Source organism: Ranitomeya variabilis, chromosome 7, assembly GCF_051348905.1.
Source record: "Ranitomeya variabilis isolate aRanVar5 chromosome 7, aRanVar5.hap1, whole genome shotgun sequence".
Taxonomy (NCBI): Eukaryota; Metazoa; Chordata; class Amphibia; order Anura; family Dendrobatidae; genus Ranitomeya; species Ranitomeya variabilis.
The window spans coordinates 5,787,512-5,799,360 of record NC_135238.1 but is presented as its reverse complement, the minus strand read 5'-3'; the positions used below and the strand labels follow the sequence as shown (position 1 = coordinate 5,799,360).

At 40.6% G+C, this 11,849-nt stretch overlaps 1 protein-coding gene and 1 long non-coding RNA gene across 2 annotated transcripts; one reads left to right on the top strand and one right to left on the bottom strand.

The window, feature by feature from the left end:
• Positions 1–271: 271 nt before the first annotated feature.
• LOC143785217 (taste receptor type 2 member 4-like) lies at positions 272–1,183 on the bottom strand. The gene has a single exon (XM_077273931.1). It carries the CDS (start codon positions 1,181–1,183, stop codon positions 272–274), a length of 912 nt encoding a protein of 303 aa, XP_077130046.1.
• Positions 1,184–6,946: 5,763 nt separating this feature from the next.
• LOC143784200 (uncharacterized) lies at positions 6,947–10,176 on the top strand. Its single transcript, XR_013217735.1, has 3 exons — positions 6,947–6,996; positions 8,267–8,345; positions 10,046–10,176. It is a non-coding gene; the product is annotated as an uncharacterized LOC143784200 (long non-coding RNA).
• The last annotated feature ends 1,673 nt before the right edge of the window (positions 10,177–11,849 follow it).

Here is an 11,849-nt window from a genome sequence, read left to right as displayed (position 1 = left end):
CTTGTATTGGTATCGGGTATCGGTATCGGATTGGATCCGATACTTTGCCGGTATCGGCCGATACTTTCCGATACCGATACTTTCAAGTATCGGACGGTATCGCTCAACACTACTGACAACCCAAATCAGACAATAAATTGCTCAGGTTCCCTCACTGTTACAAGTCAAAAACATTAATAAAGAAAATTGCTAAATTTTATTAAGTTATAATCTAAATGTTGCTTTGTAAAACTTATTAGACCCTTCAGGATTATTGCCTCGCCTCCATATGTTAAGTCCCAACCTCTCGGTTACTACTCGCCCTAACAAAGAACTTCCTTACAAGAGTCTTCCTAAGCTTGACGTTGCTTTGGATGATGATGATGGCTTCTGATATTAGGTAGGACATAATAACAATCCAGATGATTATTGCATCAACACTGAAGGTCCCGGGTGCGGCAGTGAAGAAAAAATAGAGCGTGACATTGTAGATTATAGAACTGAGGAGAAACAGGATCATGGTTCTGGTGGCATTAATCTGGGTTTGCAGTTTAGAATGAGAATTATTCTGCTTCATTCTCCAGATGTGATTTATAAGAGACCATGATGTCAACGTGGTGGAGATGAAAGCTATAGAGAAGGGTAAGATGGAGCCCAGGGTGGTAGAAATGATTCTGTATGTTGTATGTGGATGGATTGTTCTTTGGGAAAATGTGGATTGATGTGTGCTGTTCCCGGCAGATTCTGTGCCAGTAAGCCAAAATACCGGAGAACATATAGCAGCTGAGCCAAGTCCTGATACCAGAAGGATGCGGAGAAGGTAAGACGAGAGGCTCCTCTTCAGCCAAGCAAAGACACGGTGACCCCATGTGATGATATTGGTGCAGTAGTAGACACAGAGAAGGGCCGTCAGCCAAGAATTATAGGCAACTACGAACAAGCTACTAAACATAAAAAAGAAAAGAACTCCCTTTATATAAAACAGAAATGGCCAAAAATATAATACATTTTGTAAAAGCATCACTACTAGCATAGAGACATTAAGCAGAGCCTTGGTGAAGTGAATGATATCAGATGGGCCCAGAGAGACGCCATTTTTCAGGTTTCCTTTGTAAATGAGCAGGATGTACATGTTTAAGGCTATGCCCACCACATATTGAAGGATTTCAGCAGCAGTCACACCGATCAGGACTGCAGACGCCATAGCACCAAGAGTTCTGTGTCCTGTCAAAGCGAGCATCCAATTATAAGACTGGAGAGATGCAAATATCCATGGAGCTTTAGTTACTCATTTACATAACTCCATCACACAATCAAACAAGATCTGTGACTGAGATAACAAGGACTAAACATCTACCGTAAATTATGTGCTCACTGGTTCAGACATTATTCATGTCAGTTTCTCTGGATAATCATAAACCTCAATACCAGAACTCAGACAATCACTTCTAAATGGCTATGTTTCCCACTCATTAAATAAGAGACCTCCGATGTCAGCGCCGTTCCTCTGGTGTTAGCAGTGGCTCTCGTGGATTGTGTGACATTGTTAAGGCATGAGTTCCCTTCAGCATTGGCTTCACTCTTCCCTTCTTCAGGTGAATCTCATACATCCAGAGAAAGTGAGAGACCAGCATGGCATGGAATATTTCTGCCTCATTTTCTGTAGATGTCTTAAAAGCGAAGAGTTCGTCAACATGATAGAGACCATGATAAGTAGAAGTGGCACGCAACATCCTACAAATGATGCAGTTTGTATGTGAAAAGGCTGAAGATGGAAAGACCCACTGATAAATTTTGGATCAAGGCTGCTATTCAGAGGGTATTGTAGAGTGACCTCCACAGTTGCTGTCCAGATGGTGGGAAGACTAATGAAGAAACAGCCAACTGCTGACAAAAGAAGAAGACGTAGTACACTCCCTGACAGAAGTTATGTCGCTTTTTTGCCATGTTTAAATCTGTGGTTATTATGGGTTGATTGAATTGTCCTGTGTAGTGTATTCCAAAGAATTGGCACAGCACGTGAGAAGCCTTGAAGGTTTGCATTATTGAGGATGTTAATCTTAGGGCTTTAGCAGAACAGAGGGCATGGGTGGGGTGGTAGACGGAGAAGATGTAGGGTGGTGCTGAACCATGGAGCGTTTTGTGGGTGAGAGTGATAAGTTTATTTTGAATTCTGTAGCAGATGGGTAACCAGTGTAATGACTGGCACAAGGTAGAGGCATCGGTGTAACGGTTGGTGAGGAATATGATCCTGGCTGTCGCATTCAGGACAGATTGGAGCAGGGAGAGTTTTATAAGAGGGAGACCGATTAGTAGAGAGTTACAATAGTCCAGACGAGAATGAATAAGAGAAACAGTAAAAGTATTTGCAGAGTCAAAAATGAGAAAGGCGTAGATGACAAGAGCAAGCCAGTAATCGGATGTGGGGGGTCAATGAAAGATCTGAATCAAGTATGACCCCAAGGCAGCGGGAATGTTGCTGAGGAGTAATGATGGAGCCACACACGGAAATGGCAATATCGGACATAGGTTGGTTAATGGAGAGAGGAAACACAAGGAGTTCAGTTTTTGACAGACTCAGCTTCAGTTGGAGGGAGGACATGATGTTGTAGACAGCGATAAGACAATCACTGGTGTTTTGTAATAATGAAGGCATGATGTCTGGAGAGGAGGTGTATAATTGGGTGTCATCAGCATAGAGATGGTACTGGAAACCAAATCTACTGATTGTTTGCCCAACAGGGGCAGTATACAAAGAGAAGAAGAGGGGGCCTAGGACTGAATCCTGAGGAACCCCAACAGTAAAAAGAGAGCCGGGGACTGAACCCTGAGGAACGCCAATAGTGAGAGGAAAGGGTCGGGGACTGAAACCTATGGAACCCAGACGATAAGAGGAGAGAGCCGGGGACTGAACCCTGAGGAACCCCAATAGTGAGAGGAAAGGGCCGGGGACTGAAACCTAAGGAACCCAGACAGTAAGAGGAGAGAGCCGGGGACTGAACCCTGAGGAACCCCAATAGTGAGAGGAAAGTGCCGGGGACTGAACCCTGAGGAACCCCAATAGTGAGAGGAAAGGGCCGGGGACTGAACCCTAAGGAACCCCAATAGTGAGAGGAAAGGGCCGGGGACTGAACCCTAAGGAACCCAGACAGTAAGAGGAGAGAGCCGGGGACTGAACCCTGAGGAACCCCAATAGTGAGGGGAAGAAGAGGCGACAAAAGACACAGTGAAGCATCAGTCAGAGAGGTAGGAGGAGAACCAGGAAAAAGCAGTGTCCTTGAGACTTCTCAACAGACTAAAGATAATAGGTGAGGGCTGTTTCAGTATTGATTTAACCCTTTCAGAATATTTTTTCAATCCAAAAAATAGCAGGAGACCAACATTTTTCTGGATTTTTTTCAAATAAATCTAGAAGGCAAATCCAAATATTTTGTAAAATTTAATATGAATCACTCATCTCTTTTGTATAAACTGAATAACAAATATTCATGTGATTTACATTTCTCTTTTGTTCCTTCACTTTCCATTTTCTTGACTCATAAAAATAAACTATTAACATTCATTTTTTAAAATAATTCTTACTTTGTAGCATTTTTTTCCACACCTGCCTAAAACTTTTGCTTGATACGAAATATATACAGTATGAAGCAATAGTTGAAGGCAGGTGTGGAAAAAATGCTAGAGAGTAAGAATTATTTAAGAAATATATATTATATCAAACAGATATTTATATATATATACATGCATAATGTGGCTGACAGACTTACGTACAACATCAAATATCTAAGTTAGTGAGACGGAGATGAAAAACAAAGACATTTATTGTGTAAATTATAGTGTATACATTTTATTATATAAAAATGAATGTGGTGTTTTCTAGATATAATAACAATTTAAAATGTTAATTGCTACAAATATAAAATGCTCAATATTGATTTCTGTCTGAATTATTGTATCCCACAATACTCATTATTACAACCATCACACAAAATGATCACTGGTCTCAAATCTCGGCTATCATCATCTGGGCAATTTTAAACACCCCAATCAGACTGTAAATCGCTTCCTCTCCCTCACTGTCACCAGGTCAATGACATTAATGATAACTTGATAAAAATTTGCATTATAAATTTTTGCTTTGAAAAACATTTTACACCTCTCATGATCACTGCATCGCCTCCATAAGTCAAGTCTCAGCCTCTCGGTTACTACTTGCACCTACAAAGAACTTCCCGAGAGTCCTCCTAAGCCTGACGCTGCTTTGGATGATGATGATGGCTTCTAAAATTAGGAAAGATATCAAAACAATCCAGATGATCACTGCATCAACATCGGAGCCTTTGTATGACACGGTGAAGTAGAAGTAGCTCACTACATTGTTGATTGCAGCACTTAGAAGAAACAGGATCATGGTTCGGGTGGCATTAATCTGGGCTTGCAATTTAGAATGAGAATTATTCCGCTTCAGTCTCCACATGTGATTTATTAGAGACCATGATGTCAACGTGGTGGAGATGAAAGCTATAGAGAAGGGTAAGATGGAGCAAAGGGTGGCCGGGATTACTCTGTATACAGTATGTGGATAGAATGTTCCATAGACAACCGTGGACGGATGTGTGCTGTTCCCGACAGATTCCGTGCCCTTAAAAAAAAATACCAGGGAACATATAGCAACTGAGCCAAGTCCTGATACCAGAAGGATGCGGAGAAGGTAAGACGAGAGGCTCCTCTTCAGCCAAGCAAAGCCACGGTGACCCCATGTGATGATATTGGTGCAGTAGTAGACACAGAGAAGGGCCGTCAGCCAAGAATTATAGGCAACTACGAACAAGTTACTAAACATAAAAAAGAGAAAAACTTCATTTATTAAAAACAAATGGGGCCAAAAATATAATATGCTTTGCAAAATCATTATCACTTGCATACTGACATTGGCCAGAGCCTTCGTGAAGTGAATCATATCCGAAGGGCCCAGAGAGAGGCCATTTTTCAGGTTTCCTATATAAACAAGCAGGATGTACAGGTTTAAGGCTATGCCCACCACATATTGAAGGATTACAGCAGCAGTCGCACCGATCACTATTGCAGAAGCCATAGCACCGAGAGTTGTGTGTCTTATCAAGGCGAGCAGTCAATGAGAAGAATGGAGAGATGCGAATATCCATTGAGCTTTAGTTACTCATTTACATAACTCCATTATACAATGAAACAAGATCTGTGACTGAGACAACAAGGACCAAACATCTGTCATAACTTCTCATAGTTCTCCTGGACATTTATAAAACTCAATAATGTTCAGAAATTTCCAATGTTAGTATCAAAGTCTTAATGTAAAATTTGGAGGTCATTCACAGCTCACAAATACGGAAGAGCGAATCGACACAAAACAAATCAGATTCGCTATTGATTTACCCAAAAATCAAGATTCTAATGAATACAAAAATGTGAGGATTTTATTCATGTGAAAAATGAAAAATGGTGGCCAGTAGCTGCCACTTTGTTGTACGTGATGGCTGGAAATTGGTTAGGAAAAACAAAAAACTCACCATTGGCGTCTCTGGTCTGCTCCTCTTTGGTCTTCTCCTATCTCTGGGTCTTCTAGTGAGGGAAGCTATTGACTATACTCCATGCAATTCCATGGGGTGAGTCACATGTCAATGAAATGCGACGTGTCCTACATGTCCTCATGGGGCACCACGTTAGTGCTAACGACAAATGTTGTGAGTTATAGTAACCAGCGGTGCCTGTTGGAAAACTCCAGTGTAGAAAGATTGGCTGGCCAACAATGGAAGCCCAAGTTGGCTTTTGATCTCCCTTTTCCACACAGTGGCTCCAGTGCTTTAATATCCATCTGCTGTAAATCTGCGTTATTTGTACTATGTTGTCCTGCAAGCATTATGAAAACTGATGCTATTCACAAGCTCAGTATCAGCACCATCAGGGCATCATGGTAATTACCAGCTTCCATAATATTGAGCCATCTCTGCTTCCTTCTCTAAAGGGATTTCGTAACTCCGGCGACACTTGACATAATTCACTCCAAGATAAGCCACATCATAATTCGGAGAAAGAGAACTATGCAGAGGTCGTAGCTCCAAGAGCTGTGCTTTTTATGGAACAGAGGAGTCAATTATTAGAATGGACAGCTGCAAATATCCATTGAGCTTTAGTTACCTATTCACATATCTACATAATACAAGGCGCTGCTTGACTGAGATAAAAATGACTGATACAATAATTTACTGGTCAAATTCCTTGGAGACACAGAAAGTCAGAGATGAAAAATGTTTGCTAATGATAAAAACCTTTCACACCATTTAAAGGCAACACATGAGTAGAAAATGATACAGTATCTAATCCTCCTTTTAATTATGAATATATTTACTATTTTTCATTCTTGCTTTTTTATGATTTACAGCACTTTCTAAGAAAAAATATCGGTACTGGATCAAAAATGTTTATTATTTTTTATTAAATTTTCGTTTATTACTGAACCTTCCTCTTTTTTCCACACGTATGTCACTATGAGAATAAGGTTTGGGATGAGTCGAAAAATCATGGTTAGAGTTCAGCGAATATGTTCGGAATCGATTGCCGAATCTGAATTAGCCAAATTCGTGCCATAGTGCTACACTATTCTTGCCAAATATATGTTTGACGATCAATTCCTCACGTATTCAGTCAATTCTACTCTCATTGGCTCCAATAACATTGGCTCCTTATTATGCTCTGAGGTCACTGCAGATCCTGGAGCATAATAAACATTTTTTTAAGTAAAATGTAATGGAAAAAAATCTGTCTTCTGTTACCTGTCTTCTTAGACAGTATTGTAGTGCAGTCTTCACTTGGCCATCTTTAGTATTTTATTGGACCCGCCATACTCAACGTCTCCTACACTCACTAGACCTCGAAGTACATTGTGACATCACGTACAGGAGACACCAAAGGCATCCGGCAGTGGAAAACACCGAAGATGGCCAGTGCAGATCACACTGCTGAGCAGACTGAAGAAGAAAGGTAAGAGCTGGGTGGAGTTTTCATTTTTTTTCACTCCTTAATATCCATTTTCAATCCAGCAAAATAGCAGGAGACCGGAATTTTTCTGGATTTGATCAAATAAATCCAAAGGGCAAATCCAAATATTTGTTAAAATTGATAGCGAATCACTCATTTCTCCTAGATATTCTGTATAACAAACATTGATGGGATTTACATTTCACTTTTGTTCATTCACTTTGCATTTTGTTGATTGTTAATAGTTTTATTTTAACACCTCTATTTTTTAAATTATTCAAACTTTGTAGATTTTTTTCCGTACCTGCATTACACCTTTCCTTGATATCGTATCTATATATAATGTGGTTGACAGAGTAACGTAAAAAATGAAATATCCAAGTTAGTGAGACAGAGCTGAAATACAAAGAATTGTTTTACTTTATATTATAAAATGAATACATTTGATTGTATAAAGATTAAATTGGAGTTTTCTAGATGTGATGACACAATTCGAAATTTTAATTAGCACAAAGTTACTATTTTCAAAATTGATTTTTGCCTGAACTCTTATTTCTCACATTTTTCGGTGGTGAAACAATCATTATGACAACCATCACAGAAAATGACCATTGGTCTAAAGTCTCGAATTTCATCACCAGCTCAATGTAAACACTTTTATGCCCTCCCTTATTATAAATTGCCTTAGAACCCAAATCAGACTGTAAATTGCTTTCTTTCCCTCGGCGTTATGAGGTCAAAGACATTTAAAAAGAAAACTATACCTTAATAAAAATTTGAAAACTAAATATTGCTGTGTAAAATGTATTACAACCTTCAAGATGTTAAGTCTCAGCCTCTTGGTTACTACTCGCTCTTAATAAGAACTGCCCTACAAGATTCCTCCTAAGCTTCACGCTGCTTTGGATGATGATGATGGCTTCTGATATTAGATAAAATATAATAAAAATCCAGATAATTAATGCATCAATATCGGAGGTCCCGGGTGTGACATTGAAGTAAAAGAAGAGCGCAACATTGTTGATTAGAGAACTGAGGAGAAACAGGATCATGGTTCGGGTGGCAGTAATCTGAGTTTGCAATTTAGAACGAGTATTATTCTGCTTCATTCTCCACATGTGATATATTAGAGACCATGATGTCAGCATGGTGGAGATGAAAGCTATAGAGAAGGGTATGAAGGAGCCCAGGATGGCAGGTATTATTCTGTATCTTGTGTGTGGAAGGATGGTTTCGTGGAGATTTGTGGATTGACGTGTGCTGTTCCCGGCAGATTCTGTGTCCCTAATCCAAAGTATTGAAGAACAAATGACAAGTGAGCCAAGTCCTGATACAAGAAGGATGCGGAGCAGGTAAGACGAGAAACTCCTCTTCAGCCAAGCTAGGTTGTGGTGACCTTGGCTAGTGATATTGGTGCAGTAGTAGACACAGAGCAAAGCCGTCAGCCAAGAATTATAGACGACTATGAACAAGTTACTAAATATAAAAAAGAGAACAATGTCACGTATAAAAAGCAAATTGGGCAAAAAATATATTATATTTTGTAAAATCATCAGCGCTTGCATACAGACATTAACGAGAGCCTTCATGAAGTGAATCTTATCAGATGGGCCCAGAGAGAGGCCATTTTTCAGGTTTCCTATGTAAACAAGCAGGATGTACAGGTTTAAGGCTGTGCCCACCACATACTCAATGATTATAGCAGCAGTCAGGCCGACCAGACCTGCAGAAGTCATAGCGCCGAGAGTTCTGTGTCTTATGAAAGCGAGCAGTCAATGGCAGGACTGGAGAGATGCAAATGTCCACTAAACTTTGGTTACTCATTTACATAACTCAATCATACAATCAAACAAGGTCCGTGACTGAGATAAGATGGACTAAACATCTGGCATAACTTCACTCACACAAATTACACTTTAATCAATAGATCTTTAGTAATAATAATTTTCACAATTAGATGTGATCAATAAAATGTTCCTGTGCTGAGATAATCTTATAAATGTGCCCCTGCTGTACTGTGTAATGGTCGGGTCCGACCGTTCAGGGACACGGTCTGATCATACCACTGCTCCTGGGCAAGGGAGGATGCAAAAGAGAATATATAGACATTACATCAGGTGAGTATACAGAGAGGACAGCTGGGATCACAAATAATGTTTTTTTTAGGTTAAACATTTATTTAAACAGACAAAGAATGTTTTACCTCACTGAAAGAATCATCTGTGATCCCGGCTGTAATGTCTGTATACTCTCTTTTGTCCCCCCTTCCCAGGAGCTGTGGTATGATCAGACCATGTTGCTGTATGGTCGGACACGACCATTACACAGTACACAGCAGGGGCACAGTTATAGATTATCTCAGCACAGGAACATTTTATTTATCACATCTAATTGTGGAAATTATTTTTATTCTAAGATTTAATGATTGAAATGTACCTTGTTTGTGGGACCACCCCATTACTCACTGGTCAGAATGTTACTCCAGTCAGTTCCCTCGGACATATACAAACTCAATGATGTTCAGAAATCTCTATTGTTAATATTACTGAGATGATGAAACGTTTTGAGGTCATTTACAGCTCACAATTACAGAAGAGCAAATTGAAACTAAACAAATCAGATTTCCTAACAAAAAAATGTTAGTGTATCAATTTGTGTGAAAAATGAAAAAATGGTGGCCAGTTATCATTTAGCTTGATTCTGATTGCTGGAATCTGGCTACAAAATACAGTGAACTCATCACCATGGCCTCTGGTCTGCTCCTCTTTGGCCCTCACTTCCTTCTGGGTTTTATAGTGAGCGATGCCATTGCAATTACACGGGTGAGGCACAAGTTAATAAAATGCGACATGTCTCATGTGGCCTCATGGTGTCAAGCGTTGCTGGTTGTAGTCTCTGGCGACGCCTGCAGGAAGAATCTGGTGCAGGAACATTGACTTGCTGGAAAACAATGGAAGCCCAAGTTGGTTCTTGCTCTCCTGCTTCCTTAGACAGAGTGGTTCCATTGACCCGGCTTTAAACTAATGTTATTTTTTCTCTATCATCCTCCAAGCATCATAACATCTGATGACATTCACAAGTTCATCAACCATACCGTCAGAGCATACCGTAATCAACAACTTCCACAATTGTGAGTTATCTCAGTTTCCTTCTACAAAGGGATTTCGTAACTACGACATCAGATGACTTGGTTCAATTAATGATTCTAAAGTTGCCAAGTAACAATAGAGATGAAGAGGAGAACTGTGGAGAGGCCGAAGCTCTAAGATCTGTGCTTCTTATGAAAGCTAGCAGGTAGAGATTAGCGGATCAGGCAAAACTCTAATAAATCACAAATTTAAAGTCCCTTATCATGCTCTGTGCTCTCTTCACAATCCATCCACTATATAATCGTCTAATTCTGTCTGTTTGTCTGTAATGGAAATCCTGCGTCGCTGATTGGTCGTGTCAGCCGCCCGCGACCAATCAGCGACAGGCGCAGTCACAGCGTGTCAGTCACAGTTCCACACAGTTACTGAAGTTCTGTCAGTCACAGTGCCACATAGTTCACTCACATTTACTGAATAAGTTCTGTCAGTCACAGTGCCACGTAGTTTAGTCACGTTTACTGAACAAGTTCTGTCAGTCGCAGTGCCACGTAATTCAGTCACATTTACTGAACAAATTCTGTCAGTCACAGTGCCACGTAGTTCAGCCACGTTTACTGGACAAGTTCTGTCAGTCACAGTGCCACGTAGTTCAGTCACATTTACTGAACAAGTTCTGTCAGTCACAGTGCCACATAGTTCACTCACATTTACTGAATAAGTTCTGTCAGTCACAGTGCCACATAGTTTAGTCACGTTTACTGAATAAGTTCTGTCAGTCACAGTGCCATGTAGTTCACTCACGTTTACTGAACAAGTTCTGTCAGTCACAGTGCCACATAGTTCACTCACGTTTACTGAACAAGTTCTGTCAGTCACAGTGCCACATAGTTCACTCACATTTACTGAACAAGTTCTGTCAGTCACAGTGCCACGTAGTTCAGTCACATTTAATGAATAAGTTCTGTCAGTTACAGTGCCACGTAGTTCAGTCACGTTTACTGAATAAGTTCTGTCCGTCACAGTGCCATGTAGTTCAGTCATGTTTACTGAATAAGTTCTGTCCGTCACAGTGCCATGTAGTTCAGTCATGTTTACTGAATAAGTTCTGTCAGTCACAGTGCCACGTAGTTCAGTCACGTTTACTGAATAAGTTCTGTCAGTCACAGTGCCACATAGTTCACTCGTGTTTACTGAACAAGTTCTGTCAGTCCACATATTCTAGAATACCCGATGCGTTAGAATCGGCCACCATCTAGTAGCATAATAACTAGTGTTGAGCATTCCGATGCTGCAACTATCGGGTATCGGCCGATACTTGCTGTATCGGAATTTCCGATACCGAGATCCGATATTTTTGTGATATCGGGTATCGGTATCGAAACAACATTAATGTAAAAATGTGTAAAAGAAAGAATTAAAATAAAAAATATCGCTATACTCACCTGTCCGACGCAGCCTGGACCTCAGCGAAGGAACCGGCAGCGTTGTTTGTTTAAAATTCGCGCTTTTACTTGGTTACGTGAATTCCCGGCTTGTGATTGGTCAGGGCGGCCATGTTGCCGGGACGCGGACCAATCACAGCAAGCCGTGACGAAATTACGTCACGGCTTGCTGTGATTGGTCCGCGTCCCGGCAACATGGCCGCCATTAACCAATCACAAGCCGTGACGTCACGGGAGGCTGGACTTGCGCGTTTTTTTAAAAAGCGCGCGTGTCCAGCCTCCAGTGACGTCCCGGCTTATGATTGGTCACGGCGCCATGTTGCCG

What these genes read in the sequence shown, in the direction of transcription:
- LOC143785217 (XM_077273931.1), bottom strand. Translation starts at nt 1,183, where the DNA reads ATGGCGTCTGCAGTCCTGATCGGTGTGACTGCTGCTGAAATCCTTCAA.